The sequence below is a fragment of the Cnephaeus nilssonii genome, assembly GCF_951640355.1.
Source record: "Cnephaeus nilssonii genome assembly, chromosome: 10".
Taxonomy (NCBI): Eukaryota; Metazoa; Chordata; class Mammalia; order Chiroptera; family Vespertilionidae; genus Cnephaeus; species Cnephaeus nilssonii.
In genome coordinates this window covers 92,723,474-92,747,232 of record NC_137081.1, presented here as the reverse complement: position 1 = coordinate 92,747,232, position 23,759 = coordinate 92,723,474, and the positions used below count along the sequence as shown (strand labels likewise).

At 47.2% G+C, this 23,759-nt stretch overlaps 1 protein-coding gene across 5 annotated transcripts; it reads left to right on the top strand.

The window, feature by feature from the left end:
• On the top strand, positions 1 to 22,128 carry AMMECR1L (AMMECR1 like). Of its 5 annotated transcripts, XM_079782961.1 has the most exons (9): positions 1 to 1,145; positions 2,346 to 2,453; positions 7,440 to 7,561; positions 11,638 to 12,081; positions 14,226 to 14,336; positions 14,655 to 14,769; positions 15,472 to 15,562; positions 17,041 to 17,137; positions 18,717 to 22,128. In XM_079782961.1, the coding sequence occupies exons 4-9, from the start codon at positions 11,675 to 11,677 to the stop codon at positions 18,826 to 18,828; spliced, it is 933 nt and encodes a 310-aa protein (XP_079639087.1). In that variant the 5' UTR covers positions 1 to 1,145; positions 2,346 to 2,453; positions 7,440 to 7,561; positions 11,638 to 11,674; the 3' UTR covers positions 18,829 to 22,128. The 5 variants fall into 5 exon arrangements, with proteins under 5 accessions (XP_079639087.1, XP_079639090.1, XP_079639086.1 ...); XM_079782960.1 differs by lacking the exon at positions 7,440 to 7,561 and having other exon boundaries at positions 2 to 1,145; positions 18,717 to 22,127; XM_079782963.1 differs by lacking the exons at positions 1 to 1,145; positions 7,440 to 7,561 and adding an exon at positions 1,163 to 1,861 and having other exon boundaries at positions 18,717 to 22,127.
• Positions 22,129 to 23,759: the final 1,631 nt, after the last annotated feature.

The following is a 23,759-nucleotide window of genomic DNA, read 5'->3' as shown; positions in this document are numbered from 1 at the left end:
AGTCTGGTTGATGCTTCCCTGTCGCCGGGTCTGTTTTTGTTCTTCAGCTTATGTTGTTCATTATTTCCCTTAGATGCATGAGATCACGTGATACAAGAAATACACTTATAAGAACCGAAAATGAGACAAGCCATAATGGTTATGCTGAGAGGCAAATGAATCAGTCTGTAGTGAGTTTCTTTCTGGGCCAACAGTTCTTTTGAGTCCCAATTTCAATGTCAAACAGTTCCTTATGTGTACATGTCAGCACTGATATTTCAGTTCTGGATGGTGGACAAATGGTGGTGATGCAGGTCCGACCGTCTCTGGTTTGGTCCTGGGCATCCTAACTTTGATAAAAAAAATTTTATTATTCTTTTTGAGGCCCCTGCCGTGCTGGCGCTGAGGTTTATTGAACAGCTCTGTACTGTGGGTAAAACCACTGAAGTCATCGGCAGCCCTGGGATTCTGGGGGTCGGGCAGGACCCTAGGCTGGTGCAGCTGGCCCTTCCGGCCCACGAGAAGGCCAAATTGAAAGCTGGTCAGAGGTGCCCCTTCCCGGTTGCTGGGCTGCTCATCAGTGCGGCGGCGGAGCCCAGGCGCAGAGCAGAGGCCCGGGGCTGGATGCTCGCGGGGCGGGGCCAGGTTGGACTACAAGTCCCGGCGCGCCCAGCGCTCGCGGGGCCGACCCGGCATGCACCGCGCCTGCCGCCGACGCGGCCCTAGCGGCCTCCGCAGGGTGTGCGGCGCCGCCGGCCCGCCTTCCTGGGCTCCTCGCCGCGGGTCCCTCGCGACTCCCCCCGCCCGACAGCGGCCCGACCCTGCAAAGCCGCCTCTAAATTCAACGCCAGCCAATACCGTGCGCCGGCGGGGCCACGTGACGGCGCCCGGAGGGGCCCGGCGGCGCTCGCGGAGCCCCTGGAGAGCCCCTCCGCGCGTCCCGTCACCCTGCCCCGGTGGCTGCCGGGATACGGACGGCTCGGGCCGGTCCCGCTCAGTCCTCCAGCGCGGGGGCCCTCCAGTGCCGCCGCCGGCGCCGTCGCCCGCCCGTCCGCCGCCCGCGGGCCGCTTCTCTGGGCCCCCCAGGCGCATGGCTCCATGAGGCAGGAAAAGGCGGCGCGCGAGAGGTCCCGTCCGCCCCGGCTGCGCCTGGCCCGGGAGAGAAGGTGGGACTCGGCGGCGCCTCCCCCGCCGGCCGCCGGCCCCCTCCCCGGGATCGCGGCGAGGGCCCGGGCCTGGGCGGGGGAGGGCGGTGGCGGGGGAGGCCTGCGGGCCGCGTGTCCCACGAGGGCGGGGGTCGGAGGCGCTGCTGGGCGAGGCGGGGCTCCCGCTGCCTTCCGCGCGGCCTCCGGAAACAGTTTCGGGTCCGAGTAAAGTTGGGGGGTCTCGGACCTCCCGGCGGCCCCTCCCCGCCACCTCCTCCCAGTCCGGCCACGGGCTTCCACGTCCGCGCTCGGCCCCTCGGCCCTCCCCGTCGCCGTGCGGTCTTCCCGGCCCCCAGCTCCCCCTCCCCTCCCCCGGCCTGCTCGGCCCGCCGGGGCCCCCGCTCCACTCGGGCTCGTGCCGCTCTGCACCCGCCCTGCTCCTCCCCGGTGTGCTGTGGTCTGGCCAGCCCCACCCTCGGTCCCCCTGCCCTCCCCGAGCCCCCACCGCCCCCGTGGGTGTCTGCCTCCTTCCCGGCGGGGGTTGCCCTTCACTCCCTGCCCTTCTCCGCGCCGTGTCCCGACCTGAACTCGCCCGCCGCTCCGCCCCCCGGTCCCCGCGGGCCTCTCTCACCGCCCTGCGCGGCGGAGTAGGTGGGGCCTGGAGTCTCCTGTTGACAAGTTTGGAAAGAGCTCAATTCTCTGCTCTCAGTTGGTGACGAGACTGATGGAGACTGAGAGTAAGGATGGATGGCTCTTAGCCACAGTCAGCCTTCCGCCGCTGCACGAGGGCCTGGCCTCGGACCCTGGCCTGCCGTCCAGTAACTTCAGCACCCTCTGCAGCAGAGGGTCTGGGAATTTGCTGGCCTTCTGAAACCGGTGGAGAGCCTCCAAACGGTCTACCTTGGCCTGAGAGCAGGTTTTGATATAAATTAGTGGTGGAGAAAGTTTAATGTGCCTCATGTTGGGGTTCAGTAAAACGTTTGACCCTCAGTGGCCTCGCTGCTTGGTGATGATGCCGAGGAGGAGGTGAACCATGCCTGGGACTGCCATTGCCGCCTGATGGTTGGGTTCTGAGATGTTCGAAGTTCGGAGAGCCAGCCTCTTCCCTAGCTTTAGTGTTTTTAGAAGTTGCTCTGTTGAATTGTAGTTTTTCGGAAACCGTCTCTTACATCTACACTACTTTGATTTTGTTCATTCACTGCACCTGCATTTCCATCTTAGGTACAGGAAGAAAGAATGGAATCGGAAGGAAGAAAATTCATTTCAGAGACAAAATAGCTCCCCTCCTCTGTTATAGCTGTTCCCTGGCAAGACAAACTTCCTGCTTCAGTGAGTATTACTTTGGATATTTAGAATAGAAGTTCATTGTTTGTTTTAGGCCTGTGTTAGGACTTGAGGGTATAGATTTTATTTTGTTTACTTGATTTTTCTACTTCCATGTGGGGGTCTTAATGTTGATGAAGTTCTTTCCACTTGCTCTTTTTAAAAATAATTTAAATATGTAAAGACAAGTTTATTGTTCATAATCCCAGTAGAGTGACCTAAGTGGTAGTATATGTAGCATTACACTTACCCTCTTTGTCTGAATACATAAGTCTGGCCCTGTCCCTTCACAAATTACCCTTTAAAAAAAAACAAAGAGCATAACTCGGTTCAGTTCCTATCAAGGTCAGTTATTGGGTCTCTTCCATACAGTTATAGTGTTCAGAGATTTTTGGAACAGTTTGCCCTAAATCTGTTATGGTGATGCTATTATCTTGAAAATAATTAAAATTCTACATGAAAGCAAAGTTCTGGAAAAAAATTATTGAATTTTAGAGGAGTGGGGAGAGAGAAACATTGATTGGTTGCCTCCTGTACTCGCCCTGACCAGGAGTCGAACCTGCAGCCTTTTGGTGCATGAGTCAACGCTCCAACTAAGTGAGCCACCCAGCCAGGGCTTCCTTTGAGTTTATTTTATTTTTTTAATATATTTTTATTGATTTCAGAGAGGAAGGGAGAGGGAAAGAGAGATAGAAACATCAGTGATGGGAGAGAATCATTGATTAGCTGCCTCCTGCATGCCCCACACTGGGGATTTAGTCCACAACCCAGGCACGTGCCCTGACCTGAAATCGAACCATGACCTCCTGGTTCATAGGTCGACGCTCAACTACTGAGCCACGCCAGCTGGGCCCTTTGAGTTTATTAATAATGGTATGCAAACATTTTTTAGATTTTTTTTTTAGAGTGCTTCGCATCTTTTTTATTTTTATTTTTTGGTTAATCTTCACCCGAGGATATTTTTCCATTGGTTTTCAGAGAGAGGGGAAGGGAGGGGAGGAGACAGAGAGAGAAACATCAATGTGAGAGCATCAGTGTCTCACATCAATTAGTTGCCTCCTGCACCCGCCCTACCAGAACCAGGATCGAGCCTGTAACCATGGCATGTGCCCTTGACTGGAATCAAACCGGGACCCTTCAGTCCGCAGACTGAGGCTCTATCCACTGAGCCAAACCAGCGAGGACATGGTTTACATCTATTGGAGCCTCACAAACCCTCTAAGGGAGGCAGGGAACAAATATTTTGTTTTACAAATGAAGGAACTGAAGCCCAGCCCTAGCTGGTTTGGCTCAGTGGATAGAGCATCAGCCTGCGGACTGAAGGATCCTGGGCACAATTCCCATCAAGGGCACATGCCTGGGTGCGGGCTCGAACCCCAGTGTGGGGTGTGCAGGAGGCAGCCAATCAATGATTCTCTCTCATCATTGATGTTTCTCTCTCTCTCCCCCTTCCTCTCTGAAATCAGTGAAAACATATATAAAAAAAAGAAAGAACTGGAGCCCAGAAAGATCTGGCACATAGAAACGGGAAGGGATCTAAAAACAAAAGAACTTTTGATCCTATATTTATGTTTTTACTTTTAAGTTAACATGAAAATGTATAGTTCTGTGAAGTTTTCTAAGTCTAACTTTTAATTATGTAGGTAAATCTATATTTTGCAGGGAAAATTTTCACACAGCAAGTATTTTGTGTATGATGTGTGTGATGGGGTTTCAAAAATAAGGAAATGATTATTTGAAATGATTACCAGAATGTTTGTGGGTTTTTCATTTGACTATTGTTTGGAATAGTTCCATAAGTCAGCCAGAATTGTATCTCAGGTGCCATCTCACTACTCATGTGATGCAGTTTTTATTTAACTCTCTGACACACAAAGGAAAAATCTGTTCCCTTCTGTATTAAAGCTTGATTTGAACAGTTACCTGTACACTAATAAGAGGAAAATATGCAGAGACCTCATTTTTCTTAGCCTCTTTCCTACTCCTCCTACAAATCTTTCCTGTGGTGAGGTGGTGCCCCCAGTTAACTGTTTTGAGGCTTGTCTTCAAAAGGTGAAACCTGGTGTGTGTGTTTTCTCACCTCCAGGCTTTCCTAGCTATTTTAATCTGATGAGTTTTGCAATCTAACTTTGATGGAGTTCTCTCAGTGCTCATATATATCAAGACTTCTATAATAATAGCATATCTAGCAAGTTTAGTTTCTTTTTAGTATAAACTTAGGAGGAGCCAGATAGAAGAGAACGGTGTACCACTATCCTTCAGCCCAACAGTCGTTCTTTACGTGTCCTGGTACTCACAGTGACAAGAACGGTGGGTGGTTTATTAGAAATCGTTGCTCTTCCAGGAGGCAAGCATTATTATTCTTTATTGTTTAAAGTATTACATGAGTCTCCTTTTTCCCCCCATTGACTTCTCCCCTGCTCCCCCTCCCCCACAAGGTGGTTCTTAATAGAATTTTATTATGAAGGCACTTATTTCTGTAGAAATGGGAAGAATTCAGAGCTATGTTGTTTTTGGAACTGACCCTACTTTTATTAATAGAGACACTGGTAGTATTGGTTACAGCAGATACTTTAATAAATAGTAGTTATAAGTGAAAGAACTGCTAAATGCTCTGAATGTGTTGCTCATTGACTACTCACAAGTAACCCTGTGGGGTAGCAGGAGCCCGAGGCCACACGGGTGTGCAGCCTGCCTGAGTGCACAGCCATATGTGGCAAATCATAGTTGGGATTTGAGCCTAGACTGGAACCCCGAAGCCTAGGTGCTGTACTCTGAAGATGGGAACTCTTCTGGCAGCTCAGCTCATTGCTTGCAGTGATTGAGGAGTATTGGAAGAGGAAGGCTACTGCAGTCTGGGTGTCCTCCCCTCAGTACTGGTCTTTATACCTTGTTTGTAAACATCAGCAATTTATAAGACAACATTTGTATTAACTCCTGAAATCATAAATTGCCCTTATGGCAAATAAAAGTGCCCCATCAATTCAAAAAGAAAGAAAATTCTTCTCAAGTGCAGTTTAAAAAGTAGGTATGGTCTGCCCAAGGAAAGCCTCGAGCAACCTAAAGTTAGTATCAGCTGAGGCTAAGTTCAGGATTGAGCAGTTACTGGTGTGTTTTAGCAAAGAAGACAGCTACTAGCATAAATCAAACCAGCAAGTTCATGTAGGAGATATTTCACCTAACTTTTGAATTATCCATATTGGCTATCCATTTTCCTATGAATTAAACCATTCCTAGGTTTGGGCTGAATAGAGTTGACATTGTTGATAAGAATAAATACTTAGAATTTAGCTCCAATTTCTGACACACTCTCCAGTTAGCATCAGGATGGAACCAAGTATTTAAAGATTAGGTTGTGCCATAAACATCCTATATAATAAAAGCCCAATATGCTAAATGTCCGGTCGACCCGTAGGCAGTTCAACCAATCAAAGCGTGATATGCTAAGGCCGCTCAGCTGCTTGCTATGACGTTCACTGACCACCAGGGGGAAGACGCTCCAACTGGTAGGTTAGCTTGCTGCTGGGGTCCTGCTGATTGGGAGTGAGCGATTGGGACTGAGCAGGATGGGCTGGACATACCTGGAGCCCTCCTGCAGTCCCTCTCCAGCTGGCCAACCTCCTGCGTCCCTCCCTGCCCCCATTGTGCATCGGTGGGGTCCTTCAGCCTGGCCTGTGCCATCTCGCAATTGAGGACCCCTTGGGGCATGTCGGAGAGCCAGTTTCACCAGATCCCGCAGGCCAGGCTGAGGGACCCCACTGGTGCACGAATTCGTGCACTGAGCCTCTAGTTCTTCTCATAAAATGGCAAACTTAAATGAAGTCAACTAGGAAATCTGTAGATAAGATGGCTGGTGTGTATACCATATGCAGGGCACCAGGTTATGTGTAGTGAGAGGTAAAGGCATCCAGCCCTGAGGGTGAGGGTGAGGGTGGCTGCAGGGCTGGCTGGGACTGAAGTGATGGTAGAACCCTGCCTACTTCCCCGCAGAAAGGGAGGAGGAGTTACCAGCTGGCCTGTTATGGACCCTAAGGAAGGTGTGATGACTCTTCAGCATTGAGAACATTTTTATTTGTCGCTTGCTAAGTTAGGAGGTGAAACAGTCATTCCTTTTATTTCCTCTAGCTTTTTGTGGAAGTACATCTTCGTCTCCATCTGGTGGAAATCCATTTTACCTGGTTCATTCTCATTGATCTCTAGTGAACAGAGGAAAATGAGATCTCTACTACTGGCTCTAAGAGTGGCCCTGAGTTTAGCTTTTTGTTTTTGTTTCTTATTACATTTTTATTGATTGATTTATTTACTTATTAGGGAGAGAGCTAGAAACATCCTGCACATCCCCTACTGGGAATTGAGCCAGCAACCCAGGCATGTGCCCTGACCAGGTATCAAACCTGAAACCTGTTAGTGTCTGGGTCGGTGTTCAACCACTGAGCCACCGGGCTGGGTGAGTTTAGTTTTGAAAGTAACTGAAAGCTTGAGAGGATCTCAGTGATATAATGTGTCTGTAAAGCAAGGATTTTTACACTAGTTTCCACTTATTTCAGATGAACTGACTTTGCAGTAACTATTCAGTTACTCGTACTAGGATCAAAGTACCATTTTGGCTAGTTTTTATGAGGTTTTGAGGCAGAGTAAGAACAAATTCCCACATTGTTTTAGAAGAGATGTTGAGTATATCTTTAGGGGTTTTTTGTTTATTTATTTTGTTTTGCGCTGTTATTCTGAGATATCTTACGCTGTACTCTCAGGTGCCAAGCTGTGGGAGAAATGAGTGTCTGCTTATTGTAGGGTGCTCCTGGAAGCTGAGTCTGGGACTACCTGGTTGTGGTGAGATGCCTGCTTTGTTGGAGTAGGATTAGAAGAGTCTCTTAACTAAAAAGAAAGTTTTGATGAAATTGGTGGATACTGGTTAATGTAATAAATAAAACTATTTCCTACCAGCACCCTGTTTTACATAGCGTTCTTTTTTTTTTACTTACTGATTTTTAGAGAGAGAGAAATGTGGATTTGTTGTTCCACTTATCCGTGCACTTACTGGCTGGTTTCTCGCATGTGCCCTGACTGGGGATCGAAACCACAACTTTGGAGCATCAGGACAACTCTTCAACCAAGTGAGCCACCGGGTCAGGGCTACTTAACATTCTTTATTGTAGTTCACTTAATATTTGCTTTATACTGAAAGATAAGTAAAATGTTGGCCCCCTTAAAAACATGCCTTCAGAATAATTTAGGGCAGGAGGGAGCGGGAGTGAGTATGTAGGCTATATATAGATGAAGTAAGATTGGCCATATGCCCCAGCCGGTGTGCTCAGTTGGTTGAGGGGCATCCCATGCTCCACGAGGTCTCCAGTTTGATTCCGGGTCACTGCACATGCCTGGGATTCAGATTTTGGGCTTGATTTCCCAGTAGGGGGTGTGCAGAAGGTAGCCAATCAGTGTTTCTCTCTTATCGGTGTTTCTGACTCTCCCTCTCTCCCTCCCTTTCCTTTCCTCTCTTTGAAATCAACAAAAACATTAAAAAAAGAAAGAAAGAAAGAAAGAAAGAAAGAAAGAAAGAAAGAAAGAAAGAAAGAAAGAAAGAAAGAAAGATTGCCCTGGCCGGTTTTGCTCAGTGGATAGAGCGTCGGCCTGCGGACTCAAGGGTCCCAGGTTCGATCCTGGTCAAGGGCATGTACCTTGATTGCAAGCACATCCCCGGTAGGAGGTGTTCAGGAGGCAGCTGATTGATGTTTCTCTCTCATCGATGTTTCTGGCTGTCTATCCCTCTTCCTTCCTCTGTAAAAAATCAATAAAATATACTTTTAAATAAGTAAGTAAATAAATAAAAGATTGGCCATATGTTAAAAATTATTAAGGCTGGATATTGGGTTTGTTAAGCTGTTTTGTTTATGTTTTGAATTTTCCATAGATTTAATTTTATAGAATAAATTGTTAAGTAGTGCCTTCTAATATATCTTTGATGCAGAGTCCATGCACTTACTGGCTGGTTTCTCGCACGTGCCCTGGCTGGGGATCGAACCCACAACTTTGGAGCATTGGGACAACTCTCCAACCAACTGAGCCACCGGGCCAGGGCTACTTAACATCCTTTATTGTGGCTCACTTAATATTTGCTCTATGCTGAAAGATAAAGGGCTGCCTTTGGTCACTACTTGAGAACATGGATTGAATTATTTGCTTAGTGGCCTCCCAAGAAATGCTTGGGCCTAAAGAGTCACATGATTTGGGTTGGTACTCTTGGTTTCAAGTTGTAGCTTGGGAGGGTGTGGGGGAATTGTAATCTCTTGTGTTCGTTCCCACTGCCAATCAGTGGTTGTACGTTGTGTGTAGGCAGAATATTCTCAGAATTCATTTCTTCTGCCTTGGTGTGAAAATCTCTTCTGTTGCTCTGTTCTGGGTGTTTCCCAGTCAGGTAGTTGATAACACCTGCTAACGAACACCTGAGTTGCCACAATCTCATAATATCTAGCTCTTCCTTCAGGTTTGCTTTGGTGTAATGAGAATGAGCGAAGGTTTCTTTAACCTTGGTGTTTCGTCCTTTCTTTTGGTTTCTTTGAATTTTGGGTCTCTGGAGGCACAGCTTTCAGGCCCTGTTGTCCTGTTAAAACTCCAACTCTCAAGAGATTAGATTGTTCTGCTTCATTTAACACATCCTATATAATAAAGCGGTGATATGCAAATGGACCATCACTCCACCACACAAGCTGGCCACCCCCATGTGGACACAAGATGGCTGGCAGGGGAGGGCAGTTGTGGGGGACCAGGCCTGCAAGGGAGGGCAGTTGGGAGGGACCAGGCCTGAAAGGGAGGGCAGTTAGGGGTGACCAGGCCAGCATGGGAGGGCAGTTGTGGGTGACCAGACCCACAGGGGAGGGCAGTTGGGGGGGATCAGGCCTGCAGGGGAGGGCAGTTGGGGGGGACCAGGCATGGGGGGAAGGGCAGTTGTGGGGGCCGGGCCAGTAGGGGAGGGCAGTTACAGGTGTCCAGGCCGGCAGGGGAGGGCACTTAGGGGCAATCAGGCTGGCAGGGGAGTGGTTAGGGGGTGATCAGGCTGGCAGGCAGAGCAGTTAGGGGCAATCAAGCAAGCAGGCAGGTGAGCAGTTGGGAGCCAGCAGTCCTGGATTGTGAGAGGGATGTCTGACTGCCTGTTTAGGCCCGATCCCACCGTGTTCAGGGCAAGCACTCCACAGTGAAGTCCTGGCCCTCCAGGAGTTCGTGCTGGTGGGAGCAGTCAAACAAAACCCAAATGGTGAGAGCAGCTGAATAAATTGACACTTACTACATGCCAGACATTGTATTAAGCACTTCACATATGTTAACTCATTTTCCTAACAAACACACGAGGCAAATCTGGTTACTCCCATTGTGAGGAAACTGAGTTAGAGGTAATCCTGAAGCGTCAAAATTTGAACCCAGGCCAGCTGGTTCTGGAGTCAGTATTTTTCAACCAAGATGTTCTGCTCCCTCTCTTAATTGTCTGAACAAGACAATGAAGTCTGTGCTCAGAATCAGTATAGTTTCTAGAAGTTTTAATGGATCAAGTGCATAAGGCTTTCTCAAAAAGAATCCTATTTTCAAGCCAAACATTGAAGAGTACAGAAGTACTATTCCTCAGCTCTTTCAACTCACTAAAAATTGCCCTAGATACAAAAATGTGTATTTTGTTATGATCAGCATATATCAAGAACATAAATGAGTAAAACTTGAAATTTTTTTATCTCATTCAACTTAAAGTCACAGGCTGTTTTTGTAGGAATAATGGCATTGCAAGTAGGTAGGTAAACATCTCATTTGATTTAAAAGCTGTGGAATTTATAACCAAAACACTATGTTTTAGAGCAATGCGTAAAAAGGCAGTGATGTGCTATGTGTTCAAATCAGAGAAAATTTAGGGAGAATATCTGGGGAAGGGCTCAAACATGTAGTCACTTGAGAAAAACCAGTATACTTTTCTCAAGTCAACAGAATTTTACAAACTTTGGTATAATCAATATTGAAATAACTAGGATCTATTTCCTAATTCTGTGATCACAACAGAAAGAGGATTTTGGTCACGTTATAGCTATACATTTCTACCTTAGGCTTTTTAAGAAAAAAAAATTTAGTGAAACGATCCTCCTCCCATTCACATGGTCAGATGGCTTTCTGGCCCATCTGATGCCACACTGTGTTCAGATGAGTGGCTTTGCATATGTCTGCTTTGCTCTGACAGGCAGAAAGGCTACCTCACAAAGGACTAGGAAGCGGGGGTCATTGTATGAATAAAGGTTCCTACTAGGTGTAGCTTTTCCTGAATGAGCTCTTAAAAGGATAGAGAGATGTGTAGAAAGTGGAGTTCTGAAAGAAAATGAGTAGCATTTTCTTTTTTTCTTTTTTTTTATAATATATTTTATTGATTTTTTTTACAGAGAGGAAGAGAGAGGGATAGAGAGTTAGAAACATCGATGAGAGAGAATCATCGATCAGCTGCCTCTTGCACCCCCCTTACTGGGGATGTGCCCGCAACCAAGGTACATCCCCTTGACCGGAATCGAACCTGGGACCTTTCAGGATGCTCTATCCACTGAGCCAAACCGGTTCCGGCTTGAGTAGCATTTTCGAATGACAGCTGTAAGGACAGAAAGATGGAAGCCTGTGTTAGAAGGTGTGCTTTTTTTGGAACGGCCGCTAACTGCTTTTCCCTTCAGTGGGGTCGGGGACTGAAATCACATATATTTACGTTAGTGATGAGGAAATGCGGAAAGGATGTGGTTAACAAGGAAAAGCATGATGTTCCTCCGGGGTCCTTTGAAATGAGGGTGGTTCCATTTGGATCTCTGAAGCAGTAAAGAAAGCAGCCTGATGACGAGTCCGGCATGTCCAGTGCAGTCCTCCAGCCAACCTTGCAATGCCCTCCACCAGCCAGCCTCACGGCTGCCCCACCCTTCCTTCTGCCCAGGCAAGAGAACACTTTGCTGCCTGCCTCCATCCATGTTGACCATAGCTTCATGGAAAATAAAAAATGGCTTCCCTTTAGGCATTCCTGCTGTGGAACTCAGGGTGTCTTCTAGTCAAGCTGGCCATGTGACCTGGGGGAGAAAGAGCATTGAGGACTCTTGCCTCTGTGTGGAGACTCTTCCTTCTGTTTGTGTTTTCTCTTTCTAGATAACCACTTGAGTCAATGCTCATCTGTTCTCTTTTTGGTTAGGGTTCTGTACACTCCAGACCGCGAGCACTGAGTCAGGATGGGAAAAAGACGCTGCGTCCCTCCACTCGAGCCCAAGCTGGCAGCAGGCTGTTGTGGGGTCAAGAAGCCCAAGTTGTCTGGAAGTGGAACGCACACTCACGGGAACCAGGCCACCACTGTCCCCGGCTCTAGTTCAGGACCTCTTCAAAACCACCAGCATGCGGATGGCAGCAATGGTCGGGAGAACGTGTCAGACTTAACTCTGGGACCTGGAAACTCTCCCATTACCCGAATGAATCCCGCATCGGGAGCTCTGAGTCCTCTTCCCCGACCCAATGGAACTGCCAACACCACCAAGAACCTGGTGGTGACCGCAGAGATGTGCTGCTACTGCTTTGATGTCCTCTACTGTCACCTCTATGGCTTCCCTCAGCCACGACTTCCTAGATTCACCAATGACCCCTAGTGAGTAAATTCATCAGAGCAGGGGACAATGAGAAAGGCAGATGGCATCTTCCCGCTACTTATAAAAACTTGAATGTGATTTAGGAATAGGATGGTGAGAAATATCCAGCAATATCTAGAGTATCCACTGGATTCAGTATTGGAAAGGGACTAGGTTATGTTTGGAGGAGGTGTAGGCTTGTGAAAGTAATGTTCTGGAAATCAGGATTTTTTTCCTGGCTTTTCTGTTGTTTCAAATGTACAGGTCACACTATCACATCGTCACATGTCACATCGTGGACCCCAGTAGTGTTGAAGTCCAAGTGAACTGGGAGCACCTGAGGGCCAGGCTGGAAACTAGGAGCTCATTTAATGGGAGCTGCGATGCTTTTATAGGGGTCCCCTCCCTCTGTTCATCAGCAATCGCATGGAAATCTCAGAGCTGCTGGCACCCCACCCAGGTGTCAGAATCTGCTTTACTGGTTGGTTGGTTGGTTGGTTGGTTGGTTGGTTTTGTTAACCTTCGCCTGAGGATATTTTTCCATTGATTTTTAGAGTGAGTAGAAGGAGGGAAGGAGAGAGAGAGAGAAACATTGATGTGAGAGAGAGACAATGACTGGTTGCCTCCCTCACGTGCCCCAACCAGGGCTGGAGATCGAGCCTGCAACCGAGGTATATGAGCTTGACCAAGATCAAACCCAGGACCCTTCAGGTCACGGGCTAACACTCTATTCACTTAGCCTAATCGGCCAGGGCTCTGTTTTACTCTTAGTAATTCAAGACTCTGTTGTTTGTCCCCAGCCCTCTCATGTGCCAGTGATGTAAGCAGTGTGTGTATAAAGCGTAAAGTGAAGAAACTCATGCCAATGTTGGCTCCTTTCTCAGAATTGGAAGCAGCTCCGAGTTGCCTTGTAAGAGCTTTGTTTTTTGAGATGCTTGCAGCGCTCATTGACCTGAGGTCATTCACTCAGCAGAGGGAGGCATTGCACAGCCCACTGGGCAGGGAGTGAAGAGGCATGAAGAAAAGTCCTTGTTCTTGGGAGACTTGTTGAGTCGGCAAACCACAGGCACAAAGTTAAATAGTGTGCGGTGCACTGCGGGCAGAGTAGAGTGGAAATCGTCCCTCCTTAGTGATGTTGTCAGAGGAGAAGAGATGAAGAGAAAAAGTCCTAACTTTTCAGGGCAGTATTGCCACAGGGTACCATAATCAGAAAAACCCTGCTGAGCAGGTGCAGACGATCACACTGGGTGTGCGTGGGAGCAGGTGTGTATAGAGGAGACGGACACAGGTTTGGGAGAGGGTGGTGGCTGCAGCATTGTGGGCCATTATATTCTGGCTCGTATTTCCTCCTGCAAACACTGGGCTACTTGAGGGCTGTGGAGTAGTTTTGAGACAGTAACTCTGGCTGGTGCTGTTCAAGTGTTATAGTACAAGGGAAAGACGTGTGGGTGGGAGATCCGCTTTGTAACAATGATCAAAGAAATAGGTAACTTTAAATTTTTAAGTTGCTTTTTAGAAGTGTTTAACTCAAGCATCAAAGAGGTAAAGGCATAGGGGCATGGAGGAGTGTCAGGAAGAGAGATAGACCGGAGACTTCTTCTAGAACACCTGTCACCATCCATCTGATGTAGCCTAGAACGGAAGGTGGCAATTTCTGCTAGTAATAAGCTCTCTTCGGGAAACATTGTTTTTCTTCTCTGAACATTTATGAGCAGGAAATATTTGTAGTTGCCATTGGCAGAAATAACTGTGGGAACAGTGTGGGGCTGTAGGGAGTGCTTGCAGGTAAGGAGGAGGTACGCAGGCCCAGTGTGTCTTCATGAAGGATGGACTAGGGAACTTGGACATTCGAAGTAGGGTAAAGAAGAGAAGAAGGACATGGAGAATTAGAAGGAAACAAAGTGAAGTCCTGGGCAGGAAGAGGACTGTAGCACATGCATGTGTCAGCAAGGCCCGTGGGAAAGGCTGCCTAGAGGGCCTTTCTTCATGCGCCTTGCCAGGTGTCCTCCCATGTCCCGGGACTGCTCGCCTCCCAGAAAGGAACAGGGCCTGCAGATACTGGCAGTCCTGTGGGGAATAGCAGATGAGCAGGGAGAAAGCCACGGTCTGTTCTGATCCATGATTGACGTGGGGCTGGAGAGTGTTTTGTGTTTTGCTTTTTTAGTCCGCTCTTTGTGACATGGAAGACAGGGCGGGACAAGCGGCTTCGTGGCTGCATTGGGACCTTCTCAGCCATGAATCTTCACTCAGGACTCAGGGAATACACGTTAACCAGGTAATTACACGAGGCACACGATTGGTGGAAAAAATGGCGATCAAATTTATCTACAGAATCGAAATCAACTGCCAGACGTTATGTCTTCAAAGTAATAAAGAATGAGTGTTCTCTTCTTGGTAATCAGGAACTGTGGAGGCTTTAATCTGGTGAGTCACTTATGGTTCCAGTATAGACAGTTAATAGCATCAAGTTGTGTTTGAGCACATTGGTATGAATGGGTAATGGAAGTTCTCTGCGTAGCTCCAGTTGTAAATATTCGGGCACATGCTCCCAACTCCAGAGTAGCCTCACTTACGTTTTTTTGTCCCCTTCCAGTGCACTTAAGGACAGTCGATTCCCCCCCCTGACCCGAGAGGAGCTGCCTAAACTTTCCTGCTCTGTCTCCCTCCTTACTAACTTTGAGGATGCCAGTGATTATCTGGACTGGGAGGTGAGAACAGCTACATTTGGAACTCTGCGTCTCGTTGCATTTGGGTTCGGGTTAGTACATGGTGATGTCTCTCCTTCATTGAGAGGGTATAAGAATGTGAAAGCTGAGACTGGAAACAATTATGGGCAGCATGGGTGGGCAGAAAAGGTGCTACAATATCAGAAGCAGAAAGAATTGTGTAGGCTTTCTCCTTCCAAGTCTACTTGGGTTCATGTCCTCCCATGCCTAATAAGAAATGATAATGAGGTGGGGGAGTAAAGGGGGACATCTGTAATACTTGCAACAATAAAGAAAATTAAAAATAATGACAATAATATTGAACAAACAACAAAAGAAACAATCATGATAAAGTGGAATATTCCAGATCCTTCTTGGTGAGCCCTTGAGTCAAAGTTGTTATTCAGAGTCATTTGTGAAGAGCCCCAAGCCAGATCAAACCCTGTGGTATGTTCCTTTAATGGACTCGATTGAAGGTGGAGTATTGAAGATGATCAGATGAGCAATTAAAAGAATTTATTTCTATAACCTTTATACTCTTAGAGAGGTGACTACATGTGGAATCATATCTCTCAAGCTAGTTTTTTTGGCTTTTATATCTGACCGTGCATTCGTGATAAAAAGAGGCTCTCCTGTTTGTGTTTGGATGGCTGAAATTTCCTTGGAATAAATGAGTGCCATTTATTTGGTTGTGTTTTTTTGTAGGTAGGGGTCCATGGGATTCGAATTGAATTCATCAATGAAAAAGGTGTCAAACGTACAGCCACATATTTACCTGAGGTTGCTAAGGAGCAAGGTGAGTTGGACAAATGGAATGTCATTGAACAGCACTGGACATAGTGTTGCCGACTACCAGGCCGGAGAATAGAGTGTGTGGTCTTTCAGCCCAAGTGCCACTAAGAATGAGTGCCCTTCTTCCTTTCAGTGCCTACCAGCTTCTTCCAGGAGGAGGGGTGAACTCTGAATGATGCAGATGCTGGAGGGGGGGGCGGGGAGGGGGGATTTCTCCTACTTGCTTGCTTATTTCACTTTCAGGGAATAGCTTTATTTCTTGTCCTCCAAGATTGGTGATTGTAGCAAAATTCCACCAGTCAGCTTGACCGTATTGTGGAGTTCATTGTAAAGGGAAGCTGCCCATATCGGGAGTTTTGAACTCTTGGTCATGAATTATTAAACAGTATTATACTTGGAAAAAGGCAAAACATAATTAATCCTATTTTTAAAAGAACTTAGTAGTAAAGGTGTTGGGGGCCAAGGAACTTGGTAGATACTAAGTTCTTAAACGGTGACATTGGAGATGGGAAACGGGTTGGGCAGGTTTCCCTTTAAGAGAATACCTGTAAGTGTTTGTATATTTTGTGATATGTAACCTCATTTTCTTTCTTTCTTGGAATTTTTTAAATTAATATATAAATTAACACACACACGGTATTTGTTAGATGTGAACCTGAAATAGAGAAAATGTCCAATTTATTATGTCAGTGAACTAATCATGTGGCCAGCGAGTTGCCTTGTTGGTTTTCACTGTGGTGTGTTTAAACTTTTTCAAAAGCAGTGAGGACGTGACATAAAACGGAAGCCTTTTATCCACCTTTTTGAAATCATAAATCCCATATTTCTGTACAAGAGGGCACACCATAAGTATTTTCTAATACTGAGATGTGACGATAACTTAGGTAAATAAATAATCAAAGTACTTTTGCCATTTGAATATTGATTGGGAGAATTAAAGCGTGGCACATATTGCAGTAATTTAGGGAGTTTTATTTGGTTCTCAGTTTGATATATTTGGTTGTATCTGTTACAAACATGCAAGAACAACACAGCAGCACTGTGTGAACCACTTTCACCTCCTGTTAAAGGAATAGCTTCCCTCCTACTGTTAACTGTCATTGAGAACTGGACTCCAGGAAATCATCAAATGAAGGAAGGCCGCACCGAGGACTCTAAGCTGCAGAATTGAGTTTTCTCTTTCCACAGGACAGCCCTGGCTCCCAGCAGGGGGTCCACAGCCAGTCTGAGCTGGAGCCATGTTTGTTCCTAGATAGTCACGCTGGGATCGCCTCTGACGGGAAAGAGACAGCGGGGGCGGGGTCCGCCGTGAGGCATGTGTCAGGCCATCTCAGGTCACCAGGGTTTCCCTTGGACTGTCAGTGAGGGTGCCCAGGGCTCCCCCTGCCCCTCGCTAGCGGACGTGGCAACTCCGCCTCTCCCTGTGTGAGAGCATGACCCTCTGTCACTGTGCCCTGACCTCAGTGTGTCTCCTCTCCTCAGACTGGGATCAGATCCAGACAATAGACTCCTTGCTCAGGAAAGGTGGCTTTAAGGCTCCAATTACCAGTGAATTCAGAAAAACGATCAGACTCACCAGGTAACCCCGTGTCTCGTTTTCCTTGTCATTTTAATCTAGTTGGGTTTGCATGGAGGGTACTTGTTGGTGGAAAGGGGAAGAAAGTGTCTGGCTGTCTCCTAACCACAGAAGTGCGGTGCGTGAGGCCCTGCGGAGACAGTGCAGCACAGCAGACTCAGCCTCCTGAGTGTCCCGGCAGCTAAGCTGAGAGCAGGGGAGCAGGCGAGGCCACTGAGCAAGTCGTGGTGTCTGTGCCAGACTCGCTTTGGGGGAGGCTGATGCGGTCAGTGGCACCTTAAAGGAATAGTCAGAAAACGCTTCTTATGAAGATTGGAGAGGAAACACCCCTGCCTGTTGGGAGTGAATGCTTCTTTGGGGGCTGCCTAGTGCGGTAGAGTGTACAAGGCCTTGGGGTCTGAAACAGCCTCACCACTTAGCCATGGGACCTGGTCAGTTACTCTGCCACGCTTAAGTGGAAAACTCTCTTGCCGGTGAAAGTGAATGGGAGTGCCTTAGGGTTGTTTTAGGTTGTGGTAAGGTAATATATGAGGAATTTCTAAACCAGGGCCAAGCATAGATGTCAGTTCTCTTCCCATCCCTACTGAAATCTAAAACACTGAGAGGTTTAGCTTCTATGGGCTTCTGTGGGCCTCTGGCCCCTGATCTGTAAAATGCTGACTAATCATATAGTAACCTCACAGGTCTATCTGGAAGATAACCCAGTGTTTTTTAAATGCTTTGGATTCCAAGAAAAATTAAAAAATAAGCTTTCAAATACAAAGCATTATTATTATCATTATTATTATTATAATTTATTTGAACAGCCATTTCCCTGTCAAAATTCAGGAATAATCACCTTGCAGTGGAGGAGTGATTACAGTGGGAAAGAGATGGCTCTGGGTAAGGATTGTCACACCCAGCTCCTGTGGTCTGTAGTAGGCTCCATAGGTTTGTAACACCCATGCTTCGCATCCTGACTCATGGCTCTTTCCGGAGCAAAGCCAAAGGGCTATGAATTCTGTTCTGATGACCCCGTGATAGATGGCATGTCCATCCAGGAACTGAGGCTGTCCTGTATAGCCCAGGGTCCCTTAACCTGCTTCATGAGAATTTGACCCAGAATTAGCTATCTGTGCCCTTTTGGTTATAAATAACTCGCTTGTTACTTTTTGCAAATGGAGGTTGTATTTCTGTCATTTTACCTCGTTTTAACCTGAAAGTAGACTTGCAGTTGACACTGGGCCTTGGTTGCAGTCCTCTTCCAATCTGCCACCCATGTCCTCTGACTTGAGATTCTTCCTCCAGACCCCGTAGCAGATTGCTTAAGAGCAGCCTGACGATAAGCATATGTAGTGTTAAAGGTGGGATGTGCAGAAAACACCTTCTCAGGGATATTGTGGTTGTGCTTTTTCATCTCGTTCATTTGTAATAACAACATTGTTTTCTTGTGCTGTCTTTCATTTTCTGTAAGTAAGGTTGCTCTTGGTCTCCCATTTTATTCTTTCAAAATGTGGAATAAGCTTTTGGTTTTCTATGCTGAGTGACTTTACTGAATGAAGTGTTTGGGGTTCATGATACCCTTCCCTGTCTCCTCACACAGGTACCGAAGTGAGAAGGTGACAATCAGTTATGCAGAATATATTGCTTCTCGACAGCACTGTCTCCAGAATGGCACTCTTCATGCCCCGCCCCTCTACAATCATTACTCCTGACACACGGCTGCATGACCAGTCCCACCCCCCTGTGGCCACCCATGGCTATGACATCATTGGAGCGGACGCCTCCTCTTCCTGGTCCAGTTACTTCTATTACTGCACCATTTTATGATGCTAGCTTCCGTTGCCAAGTCTGCCTCCAGCTGACTCGGGGGTGTGGGGTGGGAGGGCGGGGTTATATTGAATGAAACAGAACTTGAGGGGCCCAAGCCTTATTTCAGCCTTTCCTCATTATGGGGTTCCGTTGGATTGGGGCTCCTCCATGACTAGTGAGAATTGCCTATGGGTTCAGAAGGCCCTCGGCATGCTTGCTGGCTACACAGTGGGAGCTGGAATTCCTGATTCCTGAAGGTTTACCCCACTTGCACCCTTGTAGCCTCCCCAGGTCGAGTAGATGTGTTTCCCTGGCAGTCTGGGCAACGGAGACCAACAAGACACATTTTTAGGTTATTTTAAATTTCTTTTTTTAAACGTCCAGTGTATTGCATACCAACAGTTGGTTACAACCTCCATGCTTCAGAAGTGGACGCCATGTTCGGGTTGGCCGTGGGCGCCGTGAGCCCTGTGAGGCTCCTGGACAGACACCACGTCCAGATGGAAAGCCCTTTGGATGGCGTGGCAGATCTCATTCGTTGCTCCATCAGCCTCCCAGGTTTAATTCTAACCCTGCTGTCAGTTGGATTTTCGGGCGCTCTTCTCGCATGGAGTCTCCTGGTACTGAACAGAGAGCTCTGCGGTGTCACCTGCTGAGGAATGAACTGGGATGCCTGCAGGAGGTCCTGCCATCCTTGCTGTGTGCAGCGTGAAGGAGAGGCCTCCTCCTCACCACCCGGCTACCTCACTCCTCGCCTGGTAGCAGTGCCTATAGCTGCATCTAGGTTCACAGAAGACATAGATGTTCAAACACGCACCTGGGTTGGGCTGTAGAAAGACATATTGTCACAGGAGAAAATCCAGGGTCTCCAAGCTGTTTGTGTCCTTTCAGGCAAATATCTTTAAGGGACTTAAAAGCAGAGGAGTTCCTTGTCCTGCTTTCCCTATAGGAGTGAGAAGAGAGTTGATTCAGTCCTTTACGGGACTTGAGAGCAACGCTGTGTGATTACACAAGGTGAATCGTTATCTTGCCTAATATGCTGGGAATCTTCACCCCACCTGGGCAGGCTTCCCAACAGCTCACTTTAGTCTCGGTCATTCCGTTTCCGGTGGCACATTTCCCTTTCCATAGCCGCTGACTAAGTACCTGTCAGCAAGTCCTCCTCCCTTTTGCCCAGCCTCCGCTCCCTTGGTGCAGAGCTGATGGCAGCGGGGGCCTGGAAGGGGCCGGAGGCGCTGCTGGAGGGCTCCAGGAGGCGTGGCCGGTGGGAGGAGACCCTGAGGGTGACACTCCAGCAGCACTTGGAGAACTTGAAGTGGATTGGATGTCAACCTGGTGGACACAATGTTTTTATTTATTTTTAAAAGTTTATGTGGTGGTGGTGTGGCTTTTCAGAATGGGCAAATAGTCAAGTCAAAAGACCTTTGGAGTTTTCTTCTGCCAGAATTGGGGAAGGGGGTGGACAGGGACACAGTCTAAGAAACGACACGTGCTATTACAGGCACAGCTGTCTCGTTTCCTGGATGAGATGAATAAAGGTGGGCAGACTAGCTTGGCGTCATCCTCTTAGGCGACGGCGCGCGCAGGGGCGATGGGCTGACATCCGGGTGCCCAGGCTGGGCTGCATTCTCACTTCTGCCCCTTTTCCTTGCAGAGGTAATGCAAAAGCTATTGAAGATGAAGGGATTGTTTCATGATTTCCTGCTGCTGAGAATAATAAATGTTACAAACGTGACGACAGTTCCTTTTAGGTGCCGGTGCCATGGATTGATGTCAGGGTGGTCAGTTTGGGACTAAACCACCCACCTTCAATTTGTACAACAGTATTGATCTATAGGGCTACACTTCATTATTGTTCAAGTGTTCTATGTTAAAAGTTGTGTTTAATTTCTAAAGATTAAAAAAAAAACACAAAAAAAATGGTGCTAAAATTTTACCCCTGAGCACGCTCAGTGAAACTGGTCATGCAAGCATTTACAGTGCCATGCTTTTCAAGCCTATTGTTTCTCGTAGAAATGCTGCCCTATTTGTCTTCCCCAATGTATAGTGTGATTTTTTTATTTTATCTTATTAGGGTGGGGTAGGATACCTGCCATTAAGAAAATGAACAGAAATTTGAACCCACACACGAGGGGGCTGGGGAATGTGCACAGAACTGGCCGGTGGCGCCCAGCACCGCACTGCAGCGGGCTCCCAGGCCCAGCAGTGGAGATGCTCGGGGTCCCTTGCTTGTCACGGGGACTCCGGAGTTGACCAAGGAAAGTTCTGTGGCCCTGGAAAGAAGGGTGCCATCCGTGTCCGTCTTCAACGGGCCTAGTCAGGAAGCGGTCTGGGAGTGCACGGTCATGGCCACCTCATGGAGGTGTGGCAGGTGGCTCTCGGGGAAAGACACTGAGTAGACCATCGGGTGGCCGCTCCAAGATAGACCTGAACTGCTCACCACCTGCGCAGCGATGAGGGCAGCCGTCCACGTGTGAGCGGCGGCCTGAAAGAGAAGGGATGGTTTTGCTTGCTCCGTCTGTCCTTGGGCGGCTCAAGCTGAACAGTAGGTGACCACTGTTTTCAAGGGACCAGCCCCAAGTGCGGGTTTGGTTCAGAGCTTGTTTCCTCCCTAGCAGCGAGTGCCTTTGGTCTGGAAAGTGAGCTTGTCTCCTGTCACCCACAGCTAGGACGTTCTCTGTCCTTACGAATTGCGTTTGTCTTACATTAAAGGAGAACGTCTCATCACTAGAGTTGGTCGGTGTTGCATTGTTCCCACTGTGAGGTTCTTAAACTTTTTTTGCTTCATAATTAATTACTATTAAAGCAATTCATGTTAGAGAGCCTTTCAATATGAAAGGTTTGTAATGGAGACATAACATTTTATTGTTTGTAATAAAAATCTATACAGAAGTCCTAGGTGTTAATACTTGCACAAGATCTGTTTTCCATGTTAACACCTACTATTTCACTAACTGTTGATGTTATTTTCTGTTGAGATTCTGGAGCCTAGGGAGCTTGTGTATTTTTTATTAATTTTCCTATTTCTTTGAAGCAAGAGACTTTGTAAAGCCTTCAAGTGCAAGGACTTCAAACCAATTCTTCGTATTACACTTGGTTGCCTCTTGGCTATATAACTGCTGAGTGCAAAGCATTGAACTCTTTAATGAAGTATTGTAGAGAATAAATCATTATGGGTAAAAATTGTTCTTTGTCCTGCCTTTTGCTTTTTTATTTTTTAAGTAGTTTATTGATTTTTAGAGGAAGAGAAAGGGGGAGGGAAGCATTGATGTGAGAATAATTGATCGGCTGCCTCCTGCACGCCCCCTACCTGGCATTGAGCCCACAACCCATTGACCAGGAATCGAACCTAGTACACAGGACTACGCTCAACTGAGCCACTCCGGCCAGGCATCTCTTTTTTTTTTTTTTTTTTGGCGATAGTGGTTCCAGTCACCCTATTTTTAAAGGTAGCCAACTAGATGGTGTTCATTCAGGCTACATGTTTTGTGTGGTGTTCATGACCTCCAATAACACTTCACTGGTCTCTGTGTGTGTTCGGCAGCAATGCCACCGCGCTAGTTTGTCAGAGCCAAGTTTCCCGAGCCAGGGTGTATGCACCTTTACAGTTTGGACTTTGGGAAGAAGGTTCATAGATCTCGTTAGCTTTTCCAATAAAACTGACCTTGCCAATAAAGTTAAAACCTGAAGAGGGGGGAGAAATGCTCAAGTTTAAGATAGCATTTGGTGACGGTAATCCACCCTGGGACACTAGTATGTTCTGACCTAAAGGAAAAGGCCCAGAAAAGATGAGATGTGTTTGGAGAAAAATGACTAATAGTTTTCAAACAAACATTCTGAGATTGTCAGTCTTTGGTTTAAATTTTTATTTACAAGGATGTAATTTTTTTCTTAAAATACCCAGTTCTGAGGCCCTTACACTTGGCAGAAGTCATAAGCATATGACCACATGTTAGATGTCAGGTTCATATGGTAATTTTGGAAAAACTAGGAACAACTGATTAAACAGTTTGGCAATAACTCTGGGCTGTGTGAGAGGAATTGTTTCTTCAAGAGAAATTATGGTTCTGGAGATTAATATTCCACATTATAATACAAACAGCAAAAACTTCCACCTCATTGTTTCGGGTAGGACTTGGTGGTGGTGATGGTGATGGTACGCTATAACATGAAATTTGCCACCCTGGCCCAACTGGCATGGCCCAGTGGTTGAGTGTTGACCTATGAACCAGGAGGTGATGGTTCGATTCCCGGTCAGGGCGCATGCCCGGGTTGTGGGCTCGATCCCAGTGTGGGGCATGCAGGAGGCAGCCAAGCAATGATTCTCACATTGATGTTTCTATCTCCCTCTCTGAAATCAATAAAAAAATAATAAAATGAAGCTCTGCCTGGCAGGCGTGGATTGGTGGTTGAGTATTGACCCATGAACCCGGAGGTCACGGTTTGATTCCTGGGTGGGACACATGCCCAGGTTTTGGGCTCAATCCCCAGTAGGGGGCGTGAAGGAGGCAGCTGATCAATGAATCTCACCATTGATGTTGTTGTCTCTCTCCCTCCCTTTCTGAAATAAAAAAGAAAACACACAAGGAAACGAACATTTTAAAAAGAAGCTCTGACAAAGATTCTAGGGTCCCTGTCTTTGTTGCTTACGCCCTCTGTTTCTCTGTAGGCTCTGTAGACTACAGAGAACTCCCGATTTCAAAACAACACTTGATGCGGAACCAAATGAGAGAGGTCTCAGGTTCACCCAGTCACTCTGGTTCCTGGTGCCAGGCAGTCCCCAGCCCCTCCCCCAGGGTGGCCAGTCTGGTCCCCAGCCCCTCCCCCAGGGTGG